Source organism: Pipistrellus kuhlii, unplaced genomic scaffold, assembly GCF_014108245.1.
Source record: "Pipistrellus kuhlii isolate mPipKuh1 unplaced genomic scaffold, mPipKuh1.p scaffold_m20_p_15, whole genome shotgun sequence".
NCBI classification, from domain to species: Eukaryota; Metazoa; Chordata; class Mammalia; order Chiroptera; family Vespertilionidae; genus Pipistrellus; species Pipistrellus kuhlii.
The window spans coordinates 41,601,505-41,628,578 of record NW_023425460.1 but is presented as its reverse complement, the minus strand read 5'-3'; the positions used below and the strand labels follow the sequence as shown (position 1 = coordinate 41,628,578).

The following is a 27,074-nucleotide window of genomic DNA, read 5'->3' as shown; positions in this document are numbered from 1 at the left end:
CTCCATTCATTTTTTTAAAGTTTAAGGGGCGGTGGGAAACAAGCAGACAAAATGCTCTCAATTTTGGTTTCTTTTTCAGAAGAACACACTACTGCTGACAAAACAATGAATAGAACAGAAATCTTCCCGACTGTACATATCTCACAGCTTTTCTTTTTCTTTGCTGTTTCCTCCCATCTCAATAATTAGGGAAGAAAGAAAGAAATTTCCAGTCCACTGGTCATGCTCCACATCCTGTAATTTTGTTGTTTTTCCCCTGGCCAAATAGCTCCATTAATCAGCAGGAACAACATGCAGCAAACTATCTATACGTCCTGACATTATCCCCAGCAGAGAACTGAGGGTTAGAAAGTTGCTTCTGAAAAAGCCTGTTACCGTGAAGAGCTGTGACGCTGCCAGGAACCTTGGAGCAGCATCAGGATTACTCTGGCATAGTCTGAGCTTTGGTTACAAGTAAGAATAGGGAAAATTCAGTGAATGAGCATTTATTTAAGAACTAGAGACCCAGTGCATGAATTTGTGCATGGGTGCAGTAACTCAGCCTGGCGGGCCATTGGAGCCCATCGGGACATCTCGCCCATTCTGGTGGGAGGGACTGCAGGAGGTTGGCCTTGGGAGTGCACTGACCACCAGGGAGCAGCTCCTGTGTTAGCATCTGCCCCCTGGTGGTCAGTGTGCGTCATAGTAGCTGGTTGACCTGTCCTAATGGTCGCTTAGACTTTTATATATATAGATTGCATTTCTGTAGAGCCAAAGACTACTTTCAGAATAATTAAAATCACTCTGAGATACATTCTGACCCAGATAATTTCTGTTATTTCCCTACTTAAAAGTTTTGTGAATTACTAATCATTAAAAACTTTAAAATTGACCTACTGTTCCGCTGATATTTTATATTGACAGTGCAGTTTGGGCTCATACACTGATTTCTATTGATTGCTGTATTTCCTTTGTTCAGTGAGCTTGTTCCATTGATTACATTGATTCTAACAGTCCATTATTTTGATTGGTATCACATGTAGTGCTTTGTATTACTCTACCATGCAGTGCTAAAATAATCTTTTATTTGTTTAATTAGTTTAAATCTTAAATATGCAATTTTACATTCTGAAATAATGAAAATACTGAACCTTCCTTTTTTTCTCAAATTCACTTCATATTCATACTGATTCCATTACTGAATATCTAATTTAGACATTCTCTCTGACACACACACACACACAAATACAGTTGATATTGTAAGAGTTTATTCTGTATATATGCCCCTGTGTGTTTGTTAGTTATGCAAATAAGTGGCAGATCTTTAGTTCACAATAATATTTTAGTTATAAAACCAAAACAAACAAAAAGTACTGGTAAGTGAAAAAGACTTTATGTATAAACTCAATCTACATGTTAATATACATATTTAATAATAAATATTCACAGGTCTTAGAACTTAGAATGTATGTAAATAAATGGATTAAAATGAGACAGAGCTGAAGTCAGAGCTAATCCCAATAACTATTTCCCACTCTATATTTGCATATAAAGTGAACTGCAATTCCCTGGTACCTTTCATTTTTTTCTTCTTAAGCAAAAATAATTTATTATTAAATATTGAAAAATCAAAATAGAAATCACTTCTGAAAATGAAAATTATGTAAACAGATGGCAATTGGGACACATTTCAAAGGAGACTTTTAGCTTTGCTAATTTTTAACAAATAAGGGTGTAAATCAACATATACAAAAAAGCTACGCCAAAGTAAGACTTGCCATGAAACTTATATTTTAATATGAGCAAATATAAGACATTTGTAAACATCTCACATTTGATATTAAACTAATTCAATTACAAAGATAAAACAAAACATGATTCTCATATTTGCACTCAGTACTCTGAAATATACCCCTAACAGGTTTTATTCTGTTTATTTCCCCACCTATTGCAATCTAGGGCCTTATTGAACAGTTTCAATACACTGTTTTTGAAACTACTGAAAATATACCTTTCTTCCTAGTCAGGATTGTTAACAGCAGAAATATATGTGATGTGAGAAATATAGTGGCAATACCAAGTTTGTTTGATTCAAATGTAAGTACACTGTTGAGTTGCCACCAGCGAAAATGAATCCTGAGGGTGGTAAGATTATGTACCACCCCAAGTGGATGGCTTATATCATTCTAACCCAAACTGGCATTAGGAAGAAAACTGGCAGGCCCAAAGTGCTGGAGATGGGCTGCAAGTGCCCTAGACTTAACTCAGACACGTCCAGAGAAACGTGGAGAAAATGGGCTTTTGCAGATGGAAGACCTCAGAGCACCTCTGTCAAGTACATAGTGTGAGTGGAGAAAGATTGAAATGAAAGTGAGCACCTTGTAGGTGGAAATGACACTGACTAAATTGGGTCAATAACCCGGGTGCTTTTTCCTACGTGTGTTTGACTTGACCCAGGGCAAGCTGCAACAGAGAACAGACAGCAGCAGAAAGTACAGATTAGCTTTAAGGGTCAGCGGATCTCAGAAACCTGAGCACACACTGCTGCTCCTTTTTCTTCCTTTACAAACAAAATCAAACCACATGAGAACCCTTAAAGTTCCAGCAAGTAATAAGACCAGAAATATATATTGGTCTGAACCAATTTTAGACATCAACAACTTTGGACATTCTGAACCTCACATTTTTCACAAGAATCTACGGTAATGGGTTATCATTCATTATCTATCACAAACATTTGCTTCTAAGATGCTTTGATCAAATCTCAGGTAGCTCATCAATTCTCCACACGTTATTTATTTTCCTGAAGATCTTTCTGTGCCAATGTCTGAAAGGAGAAAATATTAATAGTTACTCATAAGGAAAGTGAAATTCTTAATAAAGGGATTATATACAATTTATGTAAATTTAATGCCACAGTAAGTCAGTGCATTTCTCAATTTTATGTTTAAAAGTTTTAATATGAAATATAAGTCCTAACATAACCTAACAGAGCATTTGTGACAAAAACATGAAACAAAATGTAACATATTAAAATAAATTTATACTCCAACATGCTTTAAAGCTAGCTATACGGGTGTCCAATTAAAATAGACCATGGCAAATACCGTGTTCATTTCATAAACAACCAAAGAAGAAGGTTAAAAGCAATTTGAAGTGCTCCAAAACAGTTTGAAAATAAATTTTCAATAATTGAATCCAAAGTTCTTGAGATCATAAAAATCTGTAATGAGAAAGTTTTAGGATCAAATGTAATAAAAGTACAATTTATGCCTATCAAAAACAAAAAGCTTTTAGCATCATGATAATTAGACCCCTTTAGTGCATGAGAACAGTTCCCATCAAGGGAATGTTGTGTGGTCAAGTTTGAATTCTTTTTTAACTGAGTTTGAAATTGTACACATTCTCTTTGACTATAACTTGCTGTATGTAGCACCTTGCTCTAGGAACTCAAAACTCTTCACAGATATATATCCTGACCTCAGGTTTTTTGTTTGTTTGTTTTTTGTTATTGCTGCTGTTTTTGACATATATACCATTAAAACAATCCTTACAGAAGTAACAAGTTACTACTGGTAATCAAAAGTTAAAGAATCAATGATGGCTTACCAACTCCAAAAATTCTATTTCTGTTTGGAGAGCTTCATAAACACTTTGCATGTCCTCTTTCTTATAAAGTTCTAATTCCTTTTTAAGTCTGTTTCAAATGAAAAATTCACCCTATTAGTTCAGCAATCTTGTATGATAATTTTTTTATTGCATGAATGGTGGCATATCTGCATCTCTATAGCCAGAATTTCAACTTAACACTAAAGAATTTGGAAAGGAATTTTAATAATCTGTAATTCTATAAGGACTACATAAAATTTCGTGAAAAAAAAATGCCCATAAATAAAATAAGGTAGACTGGCCTTAGCTGATTTGGCTCAGTGGATAGAATGTCAGCCTGCAGAATGAAAATGAAAGGTCCTGGGTTTGATTCCAGGTCAGGGCATATACCAGGGTTGTAGGCTCAACCCCCAGTGTGGGGCATGCAGGAGGCAGCCAATCATTGATTCTCTCTCATCACAGATGTTTCTATCTCTCTCTCCCTCTCTCAAATCAATAAAATATATATATAAAAAATAAGGGAGACTGAATAATAAAAAATACTTTAAAATTTAGGGTAATTAAGAAAGCAACATGGTTTTGTAGGGAATCTACAGTACTGTCTGATGGCCTCTATTTTAGTCCTGGCCACTACCAAGCCAAATGATCTATGCTAAGTCATTTAGCCTCTCGGAACCTCACCTGAGAATTTTAAGTGCATTAAAAACATGACCTTTAAGATTTCTTCTTGCTCTAAAATTAAAACACTAATTTGGTTTTACATATATGTCATAAAAATATATTTTGAGCGTGAAAAAGTAGTATCAACGTTTCTTTTCCCCAGTTAAGCCTTTAATCCTTTGAATATTCTGAAATTATTTTTAAAAATTATTTTATGCACATTTTTATATGAAAAATAGTGATTTAACAGTCTTCCATTTTTAGCATTATGACTAACATCTTTCCAGAAAACAAAAACCATAAGCAAAAGCCATGAGCTGTGACTGGAGAGGTGGCGAGTCGGGGCCTGAGACTGGGCAGCTGGAAGGGAGAGGCTGCCCTGAGAACAGACACTAAGAGCATCATGTGTCTCTCACACACCTGACCACGCTGGGCCAGCCACAAGGAGAGCCCGGTCCTGAAGGGGAGAGGGCCGGGGTCCTAGGCCAGTGGCACTCCCGCTACACTAGCAGAAGCAAAGAAAAAGTCTCTCTGAAGGGAAGTTTAAGATTATTTAGGCTCGTAGGCCTCCTACAGAGTAAGATCAATGAATTTGTTATCAAAGATCACCAAGTACCCAAGAAGCAGGCCACTATAAGTAAAGGTCACCAGAGACCATAGACAACCGATAGGAAGAACTACAGATCGGTAAGAAAAAATAACACAATTGAAAACGGACCCACCCACACACACACACACACACACACACACATTTATCAGATTATTCACCAAAGAAGATATCCAAAGGCTAACAGAATATGAAAAGGTGCTCAACTTCATCAAGAAAGTACAAAAGAAAAGCACAACGGAATGCCACCATGCACCCACCAGAACAGTTCAAATGAAAAACAGCAAATACCAAGTGTTGACGAAGACATGCATAAACTAGAATTCTCTGACACTGCTGGCACAGGTTATCATTTTCCACTCTTTTACTTTTAACCTATCTATGTCTTTATTTTTAAAGTGAGTTTCTTGTAGAAACTGTATAGTTGTGCCACACTCTTTTATCTAACATGATGATCTCTTTGAGTTGGTGTATTTAGATCACTTACATTTAATATAATTATTTATTTGGCTGGATTAAAAATTTTGCTAATTGTTCTCTATTTGTTCCATCTGTTCTTTGTTCTTTTTTCCTCTCTTTTTTCCTGTTTTGGATTACTTGATTTTTTTTTTTTTTTTATGATAATTTTATCAACTAGGGGTCCAGTGCAAGAAATTCATGCATGGGTAGGGTCCCGAGCTGCTGTTGGCTGCTGGCTGGGGCCTCCCTTCCCGTGGTTGGCAGGCCGGCCCCACCCCCTGGTTCAACTCCTGGCCAAGGGGGAAATTTTCATATTAGGCTTTTATTATATAAGATTGACTTGTTTGCATACACATTTTAAAATTTTTATAATGCCTATGTTGGATTTTATAATACACAACTTCCATTTATTACCATCCACTCTCAAATAATATTGTAGTCCTACTTACAGTATAAAACCTTTACAACAGTATGTTTCCAATTACTCCCTCATGTTTTCTCATTGTTATCACATAAATTTTTCTTTTACATTTACTATAAACATAAATCATATTGCTAGTATTTTTGACTTAGTAATTTATCTTTTTGAGCAATTAAAAATAAAAAAGGCTCTTATATTTACCTTCAGTTCAGCAATTTCTGATGCTTTTATTTCTTGGTATAGTTCTGAGTTTCTTCTATCTGATATCATATTCTTTCTTCCTGAAAATATTATAGCCTTTTTTTGTAATGTAGTCTGTTTTCAAAGAAGTCTACACTCATATTTATTAAAAATATCATACTGTGCCTTCATATGTAAAATATATTTTCATTGGGAATTCTGGGTTGACAACTCTCACTTGATAGTCATTCGTTTGTCTCCGGTTCTACATCATTTCTGATGAGAAGTCTACTGTAACTCCGATCTTCATTTCTTGTATATAATGTCTATGTCTTCTCTTTTTCTGCCTTCCTTCATGATTCCCTCTCTATCTGTGCTTTTCAGAGGATTGAATATAATGTGTAAAGATGTTTGCTTTCTAAAATGCAGCTTGGAATCCTCTGAGCTTCTTGAGTCTGCTTTAAAGTATTTCATTATTTTTGTAATACACTCTGCCACGGTCTCTTAACATTATGGATGTCAGAACAGTATGGCTGAATCTCAAACACATTACACTAAATAAAAGAAGTGAAGCAAGAGGCTATATTGGGCTAAATAAAAGAAGTCAGACCAGGTTACATACCAAATTATTCCATTTATATAACATATTGGAAAAGTCAAAAGTAGGAAAAGAAAATAGATCAGAGGCAGGGAATGGACTGTGGCCCTTGATTATAAATGGGCAAGTGGGGGCATTTTGGGATAATGGAAGTATACTGTTTTGATTGTGATGATGGTTGTATAATTAAGTGTATTTGGCAAAATTAATATTATAGAATTGCATATTTAAAAGGGTGAATTTTATTGTATGTAAGTTATACCTCAATAAGCCTGTTCTTAGAAATTGATGACAGGAATCTACATTCCTATAAAATAATGGCAACCACCTAAATAAAAACAATCTCAATTACAATGCCAAATAATGCCATTCTTACAAGCTAATTAAGAAGCAGGTGATATTACAAACTTGAAATTACACTTGAGTACAGAAATAAATATGTTAATCCTGCAGAACCAAATGTGAAGTCTACACCAATGCAGAGACTGAAGCACAACTAGTGGAAGAGGAAAAATGAAAGGGAGCGCATGGGGGGGTGGTGATGTAAGACAGTTTAAACGACCCTCAAAAAGAGCAAGGCCTACCCTGGGAGGGAAAACACTGACAGCAGGCCTGAGGCCTCATGGTTGGGAATACTGGCTTTTGTCAAATCGAAGGAAATGGGCTTTTGTTGTTATTGTTTTCAACATATTTCTAGTGATTTCAGAGAGAAAGGGAAAGGGAGAGAGAAATATCAATGATGAGAGAGAATCATGGATCGCTACTTCCTGCATACCCCACGCTAGGGATCCAGCCCGCAATCTAGGCACGCGCACTGACCAGGAATCGAACCCATGACCTCTTGGTCCACAGGTTCACGCTTAATCACTGAGCAACACCGGCTGGGCTATTGTCAGATATTTTATATTTCCTTGGGCTTGGGAAAAAGTGGGCTTTTATTCAAACTATCCCACCTCTTTCCCGGCTTCTCCCAGGCTTGTGTTTATGCCCTATCCATCCATTCTCTTTCCTGGCTTTTCTGGGGCTTGTGTCCCACCCCTGCCAGATCTTCTCCCCACTTATGCCCTCCCCCTTTATCGTCCCCACTGTGGCTCCTACTGCACATGCTCTCAGTGAAAGGAAATAGCCCTCACCGCGTTCTCCCTCCCACACTCATCCTGCAGACCTTGCTGGTCACACACACCACCACCACCTACCTCATCCCCCCTTAACTCGGCCCCACCCTCCTGGCCGTGGCTGTAAAGCTATCCTTCCTGTCTCATTGACCAGGGGGCTTGTTTTGCTCCATTTGGCTGAAAGATGGGGTTCCTCCTCAGGGTGACTCCTCTTTTGTTAATTATCTAACTAACTGCCCACCTGACACTGCAACTGCCTACTCTAACGCTGCTACGCAATGCGCTGAAGGCTCCATTTCAATATATTTATCTTCTCAAATAAAATGGTAGGGCTCTTTCTTCCCACCGTATCCCCAACACTTGCCCTGCCCCTTTCAGTTCAAATGGAGGACAGGTCCTGTAAGATCCTTCCTGGCCATTAGCATTGGGCGGTGCTGATGCTTGCTTTTAGTTAGTTAACAATAAGAATGAGAGACTACTGAAATTAAGGAGGGCGTTTAGAGCAAATTATAGGAAGTATTTCACTGTTCAGCATATAATCAAGCTGTAGAATTTAGAGCTGCACTTAAAGATGGCTGTTGCTAGCTTTAAAAGAGGCTGATGATAATGGGCTGAATATTAATGCGGTAGCAGCAAGCCAACAATACATAACGGTAAGCAGTGCATAGACCGGCTGCCTATGGGAGTCAAGACGGACCCCCGCACCGCTGCACAGTAACGAAGGGCAGTCTGCACTGGTTACTGTCGCCTTCTTTGGAATCACCCATTAATGACGAGGATGGCCAACAAAGCCATCTAGTTCAGCAAAACTCTTCTTCCTTGTATTTTCATCATTTCCTGCAGCCTCCCCATTTTTTCCGGGGTCGTATAAAATTTGTTTCTAAGTGTCATAGAAAAGCCTTAACTGAAAGGACATTCCTTTCAGCCTCAGAGCTGTACAAAAGTATTATTTAATTAGAAAAAAGGGAAAAGTTCATTCGAAGTCTTAGTGCACCGACAAAATGCTATTAAGGTTTAAGTGTATTCCATCACAGTCTTTTGTTTCCATCTGATAGTGATTATGCAGTATTGTCTCCTAGTGTTTTCTTTTGCTTAAAGCTTATCATATACATTTTCTCTAGTTAATTAAGCATGCCAGTTAATATCCTTTAAGATACATGTGTAACAGGTCTAGGTGGTTACACCACAGTTGATCAGTCATGGTACAGCATTTAAATGGTCACTTTTCTTTTCCTGCCATACGTAACATCGCTGTGAACACTTGGATGCATACAGTTCCCTCTGTAGTTAGAATTATCCTTAGGAGAGAGCTCATCAGTGGAATTATTGGGTCAAATGGCACAAACATTTTAAAAATGCCTATAATTTATATCCCAAATTACATTTCAAATATATGCAATTTTATACTGTCACACAATGTATAAATTAGCTCTGTGCCACACTCATGCTAATTTCAATTATGGTCATTTAAGAATGTCTTTAGAAATTTGATAGAAGAATTATATTCAGTGGTTTTAGTTTGAATTTAATTGATGAGCAGTTTAAGAGAATTATCTTATCTTATTCATCTTGGTAGTTCCAGTAACTTGCACAGTGCATGATACAAAGTGGGCATTGAATATATGCCTGTTAAATAAATACATTAATAAAGAATTATTCATTTTAGTGTTTTCTTATTAATTTTATCAGTTGATGATGGGATAAACTGTTATCCCTTGTTAGTAATAATTACTGTAAATTTCTCCCAGTTTATCATTCCAAGTTGATGACTTTTTTAACACATGGGATTTTAAATCTTATATATCAAGTCTGTTAATCTTATCTTTTTGTTTTCTTAATTATATTAGAGGTTTAATAAGTAGTCCTTTCTACTTTTTGCTAGTTTTCCTATGACCTGATGGGTTTCTTCTATATTAATTCATATAAAAATTACTTTAGTGACATTTAAACACAATGTTTAAAAAAATATAGGGCATCACCTTTCATGTATGATTTATTTCTGAAAGTGGGTTTGAAAGTTGAATGTGTCAAAGCAGAACTTCCATTTCCTAATTATGCCTTCCCTCCGTCCAGCCACCAGCAGACAGGTAGCAACCTTCACAGGTGTGCCAGGCAGCACCAGAGAGGTCTGCCATCAACTCCGTTCGCCTAAATCCTGGATTGGTTGGATTAGGCAACTCCTCTTACCACATATTTTCCATCACCTTCCCCACTCTCATATCAAAGGGGTTGTTTATAAAGCTAAAGATATGAAAATCTAAAAGCATCTTATTATGACACCAAAAAATACCAATGAATTTGGAAATGGTATTATATATGGCTCATATAATAAACAAAATTATTTCAAAGTTTAGGGATATTTACAACCTGGCATATTTAGATCAGAATATAAATTTTAAAATAATCAATTGATTCTACTGTCAAAATGTCTCCTGTATAGAACTTTAATGCCTATGGTGTGTGGCAAGAATTCACAAGACAGGGGATCTCTGTTAGCTTGAGAGCTATATAATCACTGCTGTAGAGACACTTCCGTTAGTGAATAAATAATGAAGCTTTACCAGAAAAGATGCAGTTCACAGAAATACTGAACAAAATACAAAGCTAAGAGTACTCCTCCAGTTAAATGGGAATTTTCATATTTTATAAAAGTTTAAAAAAGAGATGATATGGGTTAGAATCAGACATGTAATTATTTTTAGCAAATATTTTCCAGAAACTTTAAAAGTGAGATCCTGTTACACTTGTCCACTTTTGAGTTCATTCTCAATGGCAGAGAGAACTGGAAAGTAGATGTGCATTATTTTCTCAAATTTGCCCGGATAACCCTTTCTACTATTCTGTTCAATGATGCTTGTTCTAAAGAATGTTACACAAACACTCCCCTACATGTTTAAGGATACATAAATTAAAATGTTTCTCATTATGGATATTTAGAAACTCTTGGAGATCCATCAAAGGAGAGAAGTAACATAAAGATGGCATCTCTACATTGGCATTAGACAATGAGGTTGATCAGTACAAACTAACACGGTATAGGGCTAAGTAATAAGGCAATTTTGAGGATAGAATCAATTCATTGTTTTAAAATTTATATTCCGATGTAATTGGGCCTAGTTGTAAATATCCCTAAACTTTGAAATAATTTTGCTTATTCTACGAGCCACATATAATATCAATCACTTTTCAAATTTATTGGTATCTTTGATATCATAATATAATTTTTTTGTATAGTTTTCATTGCAAATATGCTCTTCACAAAAACATTCTGTCTTCAAATGTACAGAAGATAAAATCCCAGGCCGATGACTTTGCAGTTTCATTTCTGTAACAAACTTCCTGTTGAGTGGAACAATCACAAATACTGGTTATTAAAAATGTAAAACCATTCTAGAATGAGGGTAAGGAAAATGCTGAAATATTTCAAGTTGTCCGGGATATTTACTACTTGAAGTAAATAAGAAGTCACGGTCTAGAACTGTATTTTAGTGACTGGTGTTGGCTAATAATAAAAATAATAGGTGTTGGAAGTCCAATCTATCACATTCTTCTTCCCTGCTTCTCTGAGGTCGCTAACCTTCCAGAGCTGGGATTTGAAGGTTTGTGCTCTGAACCTCTGTGCTTGCTTCCTCTCAGGGCCCTGAGCGCTACCACTCCTGTGCTGCCTGACCACAGGAAGAACCAGCTGGGCCGCAGTCTGACAAGCCTTATGAAGCTTCTGAGGGAGCCTCTGGCTGAAGTGCTGAGCAGAGCAGTATTCTACAAATTAGCTGCCTTCACACCTGCTCATTAACGAGTGCTCACCCTTCCGTGTAGAATCTTTTAAATAAACAGACATTTTGGTATTTATGAAAACGGAAAGAGCCCTGGACGGTTTTGCTCAGTAGGTAGAGTGTCAACTTGTGAACTGAAAGGTCCCAGGTTTGATTCCAGTCAAGGGCACATGCCCGGGTTGTGATCACATGCTCGATCCCCAGTGAGTGATTTGCAGGAGGCAGCCTATCCACCATGATTCTCTCTCATCATGGATGTTTCTATCTCTCCCTTCCTATCTGAAATCAGTAAATAAAAAAAAAAATATTTTAAAAAACTTTAAATATATATATTTTTAAAAATAAACAAAACGATTACCTACAGCAGAGACCATAAAACCATCACAAGGGTAAGTGCAGTTCTCTATTTTAATGAACAGTATCAAGATAGTTTAACAAATGACCTAAACATGGCAAATTAACTTTAAAAACATAATAATTACAAAAGAATTCAGTAATAAAGATGAATAAAATACGTATCAAAATTTTCTAATTGCCCAGCCAGTGTGGCTCAGTGGTTGAGTGTTGACCATGCACCAGGAGGTAATCAGTTCGATTCCTAGTCAGGGTAGTACATACCAGGGTTGTAGGCTGACCCCAGTAGGGGTTGTGCAACCAATCGATATTTCTCTCTCATCGATATTTCTATCTGTCATTCCTCTCCCTTCCTCTCCCTCTAAAATCAATAAAAACATATTTTTAAAAATTTTTAATTACTAAAAGTAGAAACAATAAGCTTGTTGAAATATTAATTTTTTATAATTGCTTTCTTACCAAAGTTTAATAAAAGTGTAATTATAATAACCTTAAAATAAAGCTAGTTGTTCACTGTGGACGATTTTCCTCAGATCCTGTGTGCAGGGGACAATGGCAATAATGTCTGCAGACACTTTTAAGCATCACAGCTGGGTGCTGTGTGCTTTTGGCATCTAGTGCACAGAGTTCAAGGATGCTGCTACACATCTGACACTATTTAGGACAGTTCCCCACCACAAAGAACAACCTGGCCCCAGAGGTCATTGCCAAGTGTGAGAAATCCTTCTATAAAAATAACAGCCATACCAGTTAGTAGCTAAACCAGAAAATGTACGAAAATTCAGTGTACATTTGAACAAAAAGATGAAAAAGACTATTCTCTTCCAAAATTTAGGGAGAAAACCAGCTGAACTTCAATGAGGGCCTTCCTGATAAAGCTGCATAAATGTCACGTCATGGCTTGCCATCATCAGCGTCATGTTATGCACTGATTTATAGGACTGAAGGCCCTCCTTCCTAAAGCTTTTACACTCAGTGCTTTGACTCTGCTCTCCAAACCCAAATAACTTTTACAGACTATGCCAGCAGGGAAACTAAGGTACGCACATCAAAGAATTTAAAGTAGGAATTGATAAATATTGGCATTTCATGTAATAACTCCGAAGAACAGCCTAAGTATATGGACCAACGCTCCTTTCTTCCCATAGTCCCTCTCTGGTGGTCAGTGAGGGAAAGCACGCTGTCACAGACTCTGTGTGGTTAGGTTTAGCTCAGGGCCAGTTTTACGATGAGTTATATATAAGCCCACTGAAGTGGAGGTCCTATCAGAAGCCCTTACACTACTAGCTATACCAGTGGGCATTGCCATTCTTAAAAGTGTAAAAAAAATCAATGAGCAGATTGTCATCACAGAAACTCATTCTACATCACACCCATCACCCAGGAGATTGATATTTCATGCTTACAAAACTTAACATGAAATTAAATTGCAAATATTTCCTCATAATCTACTAAAATGATGGCCTAAGGCGATACACTACTAATACGAAGCATTTGTTCAGCTCTAGTGGACATAGTTCCTGTATGATTTATGTGAAAGAGGGCCTCACTTCTTCAGAGATTCGGTAATGAGGTTTCTCTGGTTATTCTAAGCCTGGTTGAGTCTAGAAAGTATAGAAACTTCTCTAAGTTAAACCAGCAAATATAACACTGAATTATTAATAAAGAAGAGTCAAATTAATGAACTGAGTTTTCGTCTTCCTCCTTGTGTACATGACTATTTCATTTTAAACATCAGCCACTCTTTAATTATCCAAACACCGAAAAAGCAACGGAATATTCCGTACAGAAAATACAGCTTCATTCTTTAGGCATAAAGCCAGAGTAATAAATTCCAAGCAAAATAGTAGATGGTGACTGAAAACTAGGAAGATAAAAAATGATTCCAATCATTTCTAAAAGAAAAGTCAGGGATAGAAGGAAGGGGAATTGTGGGACCATGCCTTTGTCTTAATCCATTAGGATGTGAATAACACTGAGCACAGGAGGTATAAGAAAAGATAAAATCGATTCCAGCATTATCAACCCACTGCATCATGAAACTTAAATGTAGCACTTTCTAGCCAGTAATATGCTTGCTTATTACCACGTTTCAGAATACACGAAGAAAAAAATAATGTCTTTATCTGAAACTGTAAAAAATCTATGCAGTTAGCTTTGTGCTGAAATCTTTATCTGACAACTTGAAAAATTACCAGATGTTATACCAAAGTGTAATATGGGCAATTCTTACCTTAAGCATTCAGCATCATTTTGAGGCTTTTCACTGGTTTTTATTTTTTCTGCCTCTAGGCATTTGGTAGTACAAATGGCTTCATTCTTTTTCTCTTCAAAAACTAAACATTTAAGAAAATTCTTAGTCTTTTAAAAATTAAACATAAAGTTTATCTGTACTCATTCATAAGAATAATCCTAATTTTTGCTGCTTCATATAAAATGTGTGTACTAATGATTTTTATTTTCTACTTTAATATAACAATTAAAGGCACAAAAATGGTCTTAACAAAATCTGAGACATTAGAAGTATCTGCTAAACATCTTATATTACGAGGACAATTCTCCAACACAAAGAACATGCTGGCCCCAAATGTCAGCGCTGCCAAGTCTGAGAAACCTCTAGTGGCTCAGTTGGTTGGACCCTTGTCCTATCCACCAAAAGGTTGTGGGTTCTAGTCCCAGTCAGGGCTCATGCCTAAGTTGCAGAGTTGATCTCTGGTGATGTCTGCGGGAGGCAATTAATATTTCTCTTTCTCTCTCTCTTTCTCTCTCTCTCTCTCTCTCTCTCTCTCTCTCTCTCTCACAAAAACTATTACAAAAATTTGATCTAACTGATTAATTCAGTGTTTTATCTATTTCTTTCTGTATACCAATAATAGCACTATATCCCAATAGGTTGACACATTTTGAAAGAATAATATGACCCTATCTTTTGTATACGAATATACTCATTGGCAAAATAAGCGAACACATAGAGGTCTGACCTTTAAGGTTTCTCTGCAGAGTAAACAGTTCCTGCATTAATTCACTCTTTTGTTTCTGAAGTTCCTTTAACTGGCCACTGTCATGTTCCATCGACTGCATTTCTAGAAAAAAAATAAACAAGAAACATTATTTTAATTACTTGGGCTTTGCCGTAAATGTCAGCACTTCCTAACTTTTTCTGCTAGAGTAAAAATTTAAGCAGCATATCGTCAATTTTAAGTCTGGGATGGCCTTCTTGGCCACCTACAAACTATTTCTAGCAAACTGACCAGGGTTCTTTTAAGCTCTATTTGGATACAAAATGAATGTTAGTTGATGGTCAGTCTACTAACAGAGAATTCAAAATAATGGAATATCACTAAGTAACACCAATTCATCGAAGGGACATAAAGAACACTCCCTCCTTCATAGATAAAGCATATTTAGAGAGACTTTATATAGTATTCAGCACATGGCTGCAAGGTTCCACAGTATTGCTAATGCTGTTTCTTCTACCTGGAATGCCCTCCTCCCCTTATTCCCACAGCAAACTGTTCTATGTTTAAATTTTTATTACAAAAGGGTGTTGAACCTTGTCAAATGCTTTTCTTGTGTCTTTGATTACTGTTATATCTTTCACTTATCTCTTGATTATATCCATGTCTCCGAGTATACTTATAATATTTAAAAGAGCAATTTTAAAGTCTTTCTTTGCTTACTGCGTCCTCTCTGTCATTTATGTGCATGTTTCAATTAACCTGATTTCCTCCTTGCTATGAGTTACAACTTGCTACTGCTCCAAATGTCTAGTGATTTTTTGATTGGATACAAGACAGTTTACTATTTTGTTAAATGTTTGAATTTTGCTGTCTTCCCCTAAACCATGTTGATATTTGTTATTTGGTGGGTGGTTAAATAACTTATGGATCAGGTTCAAACCTTGTTTTTAAGATTTTTTTTTAACAGTGGGTCTAGAATAGCCTTAAACCTAAGGCTGATTTAATCCTACTAAGAAGGCAGGACTCCTGCTTAGTGAGATCTTACTATTCTGACAGCTTGGAACATGAATGACTGTTTTTCCTTATAGGAAAGCACATTGTGGTATCACCAATGCCTATAACAGTGCCTGATACATAAAAAATAAATCATTACTGAATGAATATACTAGGCACATCTTAGAAATACATTGATAAGTGAAACAGACATAATTCCAGTCCTTGTGAAGTTTACACCTTTGTAGGGGAGAGAGTTATGAACCAACTAAATATGTAAGTAATTACAATGCTCGGGGAAAAAAATAGTATAAAGACCATGACAGAACAGAATCAGAATCAGACCTAATTGGGGATAGAGGGGGTCTGTGTCAGAGATGATATTTCCTCTGGCCATACATTTTAGCTGAGGTCAGAAGAATAACCGAATTAAGCAGATAAAGAATAAGAAGAGTATCCCAATAAAGCATATGCAAAGGTCCTGAGGCAGGAGGCCAGGACACAACAGAGGTCAGGGTGCCATCAGCACAGAAAGCAAAGGCCACCGGGAGAGGATGGAGAAGAGGGGCAGGAGGTTGGGCAGAGATGGTAAAACAAATTGAGGTCCTTGGTTTGCTGTGTTTACCATGATATTTTTAATAATATATTTTATTGATTTTTGTAGAGAGGAAGGGAGAGAGATAGAGAGTTAGAAACATCGATGAGAATCATCGATCAGCTGTCTCTTGCACACCCCCTACTGGGGATGTGCCCACAAGCAAGGTACATGCCCTTGACCGGAATTGAACCCGGGACCCTTCAGTCCCCAAGCCAACGCTCTATCCATTGAGCCAAACCGGTTTCGGCTACCATGATATTTTTAAACAGAATATAAATAAATAAAGAGGTTCATTATAATAGGCCGGTAGTAATATAATAATTTCTTTTTTAAAAAATATATGGGTGTTAATGTTTTGGCCTCAAGGAGTGAGGACAGAATCTAACTCCGGGATTAAAAAATAAGTCAAGGAAGATGTCTGGCAGCAGAAAAACACTCTGAGAAGTGGAAAGTAATAAAGCAGCTATGGCGTTTGAAGATGAGGATTATTCCAAACCCAGAAAACTGGATGACTAACCATAGTTACGGGCTGAAAGCTCCATGGAAAAGGTCGGAGGGGGAAGCCAAGGGAAGAAGAAGAGACAGGAGAAAAATCAAGTGTCAGGATATAACAGATGTGGTGGTACGGATCAGAGGAGGGGAAGGAAGAGCAAGCCCCGATGGGAAGGAAGACAAATGGAAACTAAAACTGTTCTGGGAGGAACCCGGCTCTCAGATCTGCTTAAAATTTGAACAACACGAAGGAGAGAAAAAAAGCATCAGAGACATTTCACCAGTGAGTTGTTTCAAACCCTGAAGGAACGGATCATTTTAGTATTTACATCTTTCCAGCTAGAGAAAAAAGGAAGCATTTTCCATTCTTTCCGTTGACTCAACATAACACTCCCACAAAGATTAATCTCACTTATAAGAATTGGTGCAAAAGCCATAAAATATTAAATAACAGAATTCAGAAGTACATTCGATGACTAAGAGACCACAACTAAGTAAGCTTAATAATAGGATATTTATTAGTAAAATTCACATACTAATAGATTAAAGAGGGAAAAGCTTATTTGATGGCATCAGAAGGAGTATGGTGGAGGAGGATGAGGGAGGGAAGATGGGAGAGAGGGCCAAGAAGAATCCTTACAACAGCCTTGCTAAAATCATTATCATAATCCCCTATCCATAAAGAGAGGAAACTGAGACAAAGGAAAGTCAAACATCTTGCCCAAGATCAAGATCAACTAAGTAGTGAAATTATGATTTAAATTCAATCAGCATAACTTTAGCATTTATAATCTTTAGGAAAGTGGTTCTTATTTGGCATATGCCTAGTAAATATTACCTATAATAATAAAAATTGTCATATGTAAAGCACAACAAAAAAACATTCATAATGATAGCTCTAAGTCAATAGAAATGTTAAATGTGTTTACTATTCTTCATTGACTAAATGCATCCAAAAGTACATTTTAGAACAACTTCTATGAAAATCTGATTTTTCCATTTAATATCATTTGTACTTTCATTCTCTACTTCCTCAACCGCCACTCTATGATACTGTACATGACATCTTCTGATTGTCAGATTAATTTCGCATTTTGATTCGCACTCATTTGTAAACAACTTTTTTTTTTGCTTTCATTTCCAAAATATATGTGTACTGGTTCTCCTCTTCAACTGCTCTAATTCTTTTCCTTTCCTTTCCTTAAATTCTCTGCCTTCCTAGGTTCTAGCTTTGGTCTTTGCTCCTCCTCTAGCCCCCTCTGCATGTTTGCTCTGCATGATGTCACCAACTCCTCCGGATTCAGTCCCAAACCTAAACTCTAGCTCTGCTCCCTGCTATCAGCCTCACAACGAAACATCCACCTGCCTTCTGGGCGTCTCCACCTGTTTATGCCATAGACATCGCCACCTAAAAATATCTGAAGCCAAGCTCAGTTTCACTAATGCCAGATAAATGGGGTAATATTATTGTATATAGTCATACCCTTTTTCAAAATGTTTGCCTGGTTTTCTAAGTCAGCTATTTCAATCTTGACATTTTCTTTCATCAAAAGCTCTCTTTTCTTTGTTATTTCATATTCATTATTGAAGTCCGTAATTCCCTTAATAAATTTTTCCTCCTCTTCTATAATTTTTTTCTTAGTAGCCTCCTGAGAAGCAGAAACAAAAGATCAAATACAAGAATTAATTGCAAAAATATTTTTATTTTATGATTTGAAATGCAATCATTTGAAGTTATTAACAACAAAATATAACATTATACTTCTTGGTATTGTCACAAAAGTGCTTTACTTCTTTGGTGATATTCATAAGAAGTTAAAGCTATTATGTAATAATAGCCAACTATTTTCACATGAAAGATTTATTGTTAATGTTTTGGGAAAAATTATTGATGTAGAAACTCTATCACTCATCATTATATATGTGTTTGTTTCTAAATTAAAGTTATAATCATATATTCCATTTTGTCACCGCACTATAAATTTGGTAGTAAAATAATTAAATGACCAAACTTGAAAATAAAAATCTATATGCAAAGAAATTACTGCCTTATAAAAAAAACAGAGAAACAAACAAGGAAATCCAAGGAAACCTTTTAAAATGTATACAATGAAAGCAAAATGATATGTTCATTTCTAATTCATCTCTAAATAATAGTTTACATTTTTATGAATTATCAACATGCAGTAGAAATAAGAATTTCCAAAAACTTTGGACAATGCTAGAACCTAAACTTTTGATACAGCTAGAAACCAAACATTACTACATTTTTCTTTTCTTTTTTTCTAGGAAATGTCAACTGATTACAAGCTACATTTGGAAACTGGCCATGCCATTCATAAACCACTGGTCGTTGATTCTGTTCACTTTAGATATATATTTTTAATATTTTACAATGTATTTTCTTTGAAATGTCAATTAATTACAAGTTATGTTCCTTAACTGCCCCTGTCACATAAAACTGCTGTGCCTGTTGGCTCTGACTTATGATAAAAAAATAAACAAAACCCATCTTTTCACCCACATCCATAAATATGCCTACACTGCAAGTCTCTCTGCTTTTCGGAAGCCTTAAAATCAATGTTTAGAAGCCTGAGCAATTCAAATCAGTTTCCCTGCTTCTTTGATGCTATTATAATTACAAATAATTTGCATATTGTATCCTTGCCAATAAATACTCTTTCAACCTATATTACTCTACCAACTGTTTTTAAATAGCACTTAATTCTTTTCTGAATCTGACAGGACTATCTGCCAACGTGCATGTGGGTAATTTTCTGAAAGTACACCTAAGTGTATTCAAGTACTTTAGACACAGTTAGTGAAGTAGATTTCTCTAAATGGCTGGAGACTTACAAAGGTTTGGAGAAGCATACTCCTTTGGTTTATAATTTCACTGCACTGTCTTTCTAAGGCATTTTCATGAGTTTTCAAAAGCTGTAAGAGGGAGGATTTTTCACAAAACTGCTGAACCTTAAAGAAAAAGAAAAAATCAGAAATCCAAATGAACCAATGATACATTTTAGGGTACCCTTAGTTAATAAAACAACTCTGCATAGTATAAAACATGCTCTGTACTATCTTCAAAGACAAATTATAATTCACCTTAAACACCTTACTTAATATGCACTATCTTATAATATTTTACAAGTGTTTTGTAATTATGGTATTTATAATCTCCTCCCCCAATAAACTATAGACTCCTCATAAGCAGATCATCTGTTTTCTTTTTCCTTCCCAATATCTAGCGCATTTTTTCACTACACACATGGAAATCTGTTTCAAGACAGCCTTAAAAAGAGAATAAGTTTCAGTTCTCATCACTCATAAGGAAGTTATGGATGAATAAATCATAGAAACAATATGACTAATAAAATAACGAGATAAAAGCTACAAACCATAAGCAAAAACTGAATCCCATGACAATAGTTATATATTAAATAAAACGTAAATTTGCTAAAATTTTCAAGTGGGTTTTGAGAACTTATTTTTTATGTTAGTACCTCAACTGATTCCAAACTAGCAAGAGATATAGTAAACATTAATATTAGACATGTAACTGTTATTTTATTTGGGCCATAAAAAAATAGAGACCATGTATGTTGAAATAAATGTCAGAAGGCTGTGATATATAAAAGCTAAAAATGATGCTGGACTGGAAATGCCCTTTCCACTGTGTTCAGTACTGGTCCTCCCTCATAAGAAAGTATTACTCCTAGTTTTGGGCTATTCCTATCTCCACAGGGGAAAAAAAAAATTGATTTAAATTACAGAAAGCAAGATTTATGTTAGCTGTAAGACAGGCTGTGAGAGACAGGCTGTGAAATCTCTGCCCTAGAAGATATTGAATAGTAAAGAGCTTAGAAAGAGGCCAATCCAGAGGCAATGGCAATGATGTGGCTCAAAAGTCTTACAAATACTGGCATTTTAAAAAGCAGCACAAATTAAACAGAAGATGTGATCTCACACCTATATTACCACAGCACATCTGCCCACACCTTCAGTGCCTGGTGCTGTTCTCATCACCTCTGTCTTAAGAAACACATCAATAGAGCAATGGTTCCCAATCTGGGGCACAGGCACACTGGGGGGCAATTTGATTTTTAAGGGGGGGGGGGGCGCTATTTGAGTTCTTAACAGTGAATTTTTTGCACTTCTTATGGTTCTAGGGGCCTCGTATACACTATATAAATGTGTATATAAATTGTGACATATTTATGCATTTCAGTTCTCTATTATATGTTTTGTACTTTATTTCCTATTTTTCTTTGTTTGTTTGTTTCTGTCATCACAACTGACTTCTTATTCTTGTGTTTGAAAACCAGATTGACTGATATGTAAAATTTAGGTAAATATTCCTGTACATATTGATGGGATCCCAAGATGAGGTAGGTCATTTCACCAGAACACATCATCCTCGGAAAACTCGACCTCTCTTTTGTTGCCACAGTGATGGGTGGAGATCAGAATTGGGAAGATAGCAGAAGAGATGTGAAATCATGACTTCAATATTGTTGAAGTTACTGGCTCTATTTCCTAAGTTATGCAGGGACCCCCAGGGCTACAGACAACAGAGAGAAAAGGGTGGAAGCCCTCGCAGCAGTAACACAAATCACTTTCCTCCTCACTCTCTTTTCTATGACTACAAATGAAGAAAAGGATTTGCATGCAGCTTTAAAGTCATATTCTAGAATGAAATAGCCAAGCTTTGTCAGAAAATATTGCTGTTATGGAAAATTTTCATTTATAGCAGTGCCAACACTGATTAATTCTGCTTCTCTCAGAAAAAAAAAAAAAAAAAAAAAAAAAAAGTCTTTTTTTTTTTTTTTTTCCTTTCCCTATTTTATTCCTCTTGGGATAATTGATTTTCGACAGAATTTAGTTTTCCCATTGAGCTGACTTGCCTGGCCCACTGGGTCAGTTTCAGCATAGCCACGACTGGTGACTTCACTCTGGCTGCCTTAGCTATTTTTCTACTACAGGAACTTGAAAATCGGAAGTGACTGAGGTTTTAAATTAATGCTTGTGTCCAAGTAAGCAAAGCACTGAGCTACTTTTTGTTGTGTTACTGTTTGAAATAATCTCAGCCTTTAGACACTGAAATTTTGCTGATTAAAAACTCTGCAATGTAGATAGCAGGCAACTTTACGTAAGACAACAGAGAGATCTATGCAGATTTCATATTTGTAAGATCATAGCAATTGGGGGGAAATGTGTTTGTTATCGCTAGGACAAAAGACATTTTAAACACTAGAGTACATCAATGAATAAAGTACATTTCTTCACCACAGATGCAATGCCTAATGTATAAGTCACTATGACACAGTAATCCTAGTATGGTAAGGAAAGTTCAATATTAGCAAATAGTTATCCTTACTTCTTATGCCCTTGTCCAATCTTATCTTCAACCCAATTCCTCAATCCCTTCTCTCCAGCCATACGGTCCTTGTTATTTCTAGGACATTCTAGGAATACTGCCCCAGGGCCTTTGCACTGGCTGCTCTCTGCCTAGAAATCCCTTTTCCCAGCCTCTTGGTGGCTGTTTGTCCTAGAAGTTCTTGCTAATGCGATATGGCAAGAAAAAAGAATAAGAAATATAATTATCCAAAGAGCTGACACACAATTCTCTCTCTTGTTTGTTTGGGCAAATGTCATTATTATATACCTAATAAATTTAACAAAATCTACTGAGAAACTGTTAAAAATAACAAAATAAACAACAAAAACTAAGGACTGTATCTTTTCTAGTTACCAACACTAGACAAAAGCATGAAAAAGATCCCATTCACAACAGCAAAAATAAAATAAAACACAAAAACTTAACAAGAAATAGAGGTGGAGAAGAGCTCATGATAGAGAAAAATACCATTTCAGAGTAACAATCTGATCTATTTCCTACTGTGGTGGTCATGTATTTCCCGTTCCTTCCTCTTTTCTATCTTCTCATGACTATGAATATTGAAGCAAATTAAGACAATAAAAATTCATTCCCATCTTTTGACATGTGGGTTTTCTTTCTCATATAACTGTACATTGCCTATCACTGACAGGAGAGATGAACTATGTCTAAAGCCATGTAACTAGCCTGAATCAAAGAAGTTGCGGTAGGCGGCCTTTCAACTTATCTGAAATATTGTTCAGGCAAAACAATTCATAGACCTCGTAAGAACCAAGGGTTATGTGAGAAATTCCAGCAACGTGAAGATCGCAGGCACAGCTATGTGTACCCAGTTTGCCCTTGACCTTTTCATTCATCTTTTCTGAATCCATCTGGTATTCCAAGGTCCATTGCCAACCTAAATCCACCCTTGTCAAAATAACCCTCATTCTGCAAAAATGACTCTCCCCTTTTCCTCAAATAAAACTCCCATTCCCAGAGAACTGCTGATTAAGGAAAGAATAATAAAGCAAAAGTATTATTTTGTTTTGTTTTTAATTTATCTTTATTGTTGAAAGTATTTCTTTCCCCATTGACCCCCTACACCCACCTGCCTCTCCCAGGCCTTCACCACTCTACTGTCTCCATGGGCTATGCAATATGCACATAAATTACCCAGATAGTGTCTCCTGCTCCTGAATGATGCTCCTTAAGCTGACTCTTATTAGGAAGATACTTTTAAATAAGGTGACTTCTATGTCATTTGACAGCTCAGGAGGTAGCATCTAACTTACCTATCATTACAGCTTCCTATTCTGTCACGATAGAAAAAAGTAGAAAGCTTACTGTAGTGATTTTTCAAGTACTGCTTTTAACAGGACAACAAAATGCCACAGATTCCTTAAAATATGCAATTCCTCTTCGTTATAAGAAAATGTGCCACATGAGCAAGAAATCATACCTCAGTCAAGTACTAGTATACTGCAAGAATACCAGAAATGGGGCCGAAACCGGTTTGGCTCAATGGATAGAGCGTCGGCTTGGGGACTGAAGGGACCTGGGTTCGATTCCGGTCAGGGGCATGTACCTTGGTTGCGGGCATATCCCCATTAGGGGGTGTGCAAGAGGCAGCTGATCGATGACTCTCTCTCATCGGTGTTTCTAGCTCTCTGTCTCTCTCCTTTCCTCTCTGTACAAAATCAATAAAATATATATAAAAAAAGAAAAGAAAAAAAAAAAAAGAATACCAGAAATGGGGTTGGAGACCTTAAACAGCATTAAATGTAAGCAGGATATAAAGTTTTCTTTGATTAAACTTAAATAATAAACACCTCAATTCTAAGACTCCATTTCAATAGTATAAATGATAATCATTTGTGATTTTGCTCTTTCCCTAATTAGGTAATAGAGTACTAATGGGTATGACATTGCCTGCTGCTCTGAAAAGGCTCTTAACTTTTATCAATTAAAGAAAAGGGATGTGTACATTTTTAAGTAAGGCAGTAAAAGAAGGCACCTTGAGTTACTTGTTTGTTTCAATATAATTTTACTTTAAAGATTCATAACATTTAAAAAATATATGTTTTTGATTTCAGAGAAAGGAAGGGAGAAGATAGAGAGAAACATCAATGATGAGAGAGAATCACTGATCAGCTGCCTTATACACAATCAAGCCTGTAACCCAGGCATGTGTCCCGACCGAGTCGAACCCATGACCTCTTGTTTTATAGGTCGACACTCAAACACTGAGCCAGGCTAAGAGGTCATGATATGTTATTACTGTTAAGATGTCTACTGCAATAAGTTAAAAATGGGCAAAGAAAAAACAGACAAAATCACTTCTGACTTTCCTCCATTTCCTCCCTCTTCAGAATGGATGGTGCTATGTTAGGTTTGATATAACGTATTGATAAAGATTGAGGATACACTATTTTAACGATACACTATTTTTTAAAACAACAAATTCTTAAAGGTGCTTAAGAGAAACTACAAATATTTTGAGATTCCTTCATTTTGATTCGCTCTGTCATCAGTGCTAGAAACACTCTCCAAAGCTCTAGGAATACTGGCAAGCATTGGTGCAAGTCCAAGGCCTGCTCCTGTCTCCCGGTTTGCATATTACCAGTCCTAACCAGGCGTACCATGGACGTCCAATTGGCAATATACTCACACCGTATAATATAGGACTTTTGCAACCACATATTTTAAAGAATTCACTGAGCCCCGAAAGGCAGATGCTATCATTCAAGTTCTAATTACATGCTACCTGGGTTTTACAGAACAAAAGAAAAGTGAATATTGTACTTCCTAAACACATTTTTTGACCATGAGCGACTTCTAAAATAAATGCTCAAAAAATGTTCTGAACGTATCCCTGTACAAATAACTCAAGCACTGGCCTGTTCAAATTATGTTCTAGCTTCTCTTTATGCTGCTTCTACTTGACAAATGGATCAATAAATGCCAAGTCAAATATGTAAGTAAATATATTTTCATTGTTATTGGCAGACATATAATTAACTCTGCGAATAAAAGAAACAAGAAATCAATTTATGATTACTTCTACAGCTCTTCCCATTAGTCATTTACATTGTAATTGTGCTTCCACTTTTAAAACCTTCATACACACATACCATTTTGACTGTATTATAAATCAAATTATTTAAATTACAAATTATTATTATATGAACTGTGACTCTCATATGTTAATTTTATTAGTAGGCTACAATTGTATTAGTACCCATATATATGAGCTCGTTAAAAAGCAATGCACATTTATAAGACTATATTAATTAGTAATTTCAGCAAATGTTTTAACAATGTTAGGGTTTTGCTCTCTCTTATCTCAAGTATAAGTACTTGAGTCATCATTTTTTACGTATGTGTATATATCAATAAGCTACATTTCTATTTTCCAGCAAAACAGCCTGCTAACAAAGAGTAAACCTAATTTTTTTCAAAGAAAAATTCAGAGTAAATCTTTTTTTTTTTTTTTTAAACATTTGATTTGCTGTCAGGTCAATATCTTCATGAATCCTGGAAAAATACATTTTGTATAAAAACTTACACAACTGACCTTTTAAAAATATTCTCCGAAACTCGCTGCAAAAGCTTCAGATACATTATTATATATGAAAAAAGAAACTTAAGATGAGTTCAAGAAATCTGTTTTAATACAATATGTTGTTGTACTTCCATATGGTAGTTTGTGTTTAAGGTATATGCCACAGACAAGTCATTAAACCTCTTGGTTTCCTCCCCTGGAAAGAGGGATTAAGGATGGATGGTACCACCACGTGATTCTGCCAGGATTAACAGAGTGAATGCAGGTGCAGCCTATGGAACAAGGCCAGCATACAGGAAGTGCTCAATAAGTGCCAGCTATGCTTTACCTAACTGTATATGTTTTGCCTATCGCTTCTAATATCGATAGCTTCTAGTTGCCAGTCCCGAAAGTATCTTCATCCTTTTTAAAGAAAAAGAAAGCTACATCATGACATTGTGAACGCTTTGCCCGTTCCCTTCGTTTTCAGCACTGCTATTACCAGCTAGTTTATCCGCTGAAGTCATTCAGAACTTGAAACATTCCCAGGCAATGAAGAACGAGCTACCCTGCCTCCCAGCCTGCCTCCTCCTGGAAGGGCAGCTAGTTCAATAGGAAAATCACCTTCAGAAAGTCAAGTTCAAACACCTTTCCAAGTGACAAGGGGGCCTGCGCTCCATGCCAATACCTTAGATTCCAACTTGATCTTCTCTTCGTTCAGCTCCTCGGCCGCTTTCCTCAGGTTGTCTCGGCATCTGCTGATCTCTGAGCGGACTGTCAGACAAAGGGCCCGCTCAGCACCAGCCTGTGGGCCCATCCCAGGACCCTCAGCGGCCCTTCCCTCCCTGGGGCAGGGGGCCCTCCAGCTGCCCTGGCCGCTGCTGGGGGGGGGAGGGGGGGCTGCTCTGGCCGCTGCTGGGGGGGAGGGGGGGCTGCCCTGGCCACTGCTGGGGGGGGAGGGGGGGCTGCCCTGGCCGCTGCTGGGGGTGTGGAGGCTGCCCTGGCCACTGCTGGGGGGGGAGGGGGGGCTGCCCTGGCCGCTGCTGGGGGGGAGGGGGGGCTGCTCTGGCCGCTGCTGGGGGGAGGGGGGGCTGCCCTGGCCGCTGCTGGGGGGGGAGGGGGGGCTGCTCTGGCCGCTGCTGGGGGTGTGGGGGCTGCTCTGGCCGCTGCTCCGGGGCCTCCTCCCGCCCCCACCCTCCGAGGGAGAGGACAGAGGCCCCGGACCTTCCCGCATCAGGCGGCGGCCCTCCTGCGCGCGGTGCTCGGAGGAGAGGATCTGCTGGAACAAGAACTCCAGGCTCATCGCGGTTCTGCTCCGGGTCCTGGTGCTGCCCTTTATTTTACAGCCGCGTCTG

General features: G+C 37.1%; 1 protein-coding gene across 1 annotated transcript; it reads right to left on the bottom strand.

Annotated features, from left to right (window-relative positions):
• Nucleotides 1-1,266: 1,266 nt before the first annotated feature.
• Nucleotides 1,267-27,074, bottom strand: CCDC172 (coiled-coil domain containing 172). Its single transcript, XM_036439177.2, has 8 exons — nt 26,944-27,074; nt 26,408-26,493; nt 19,655-19,771; nt 18,282-18,447; nt 14,737-14,838; nt 13,989-14,091; nt 3,589-3,676; nt 1,267-2,806 (listed from the first exon to the last, which is right to left on the bottom strand). Exons 1-8 carry the CDS (start codon nt 27,020-27,022, stop codon nt 2,771-2,773), a joined length of 777 nt encoding a protein of 258 aa, XP_036295070.1. The 5' UTR covers nt 27,023-27,074; the 3' UTR covers nt 1,267-2,770.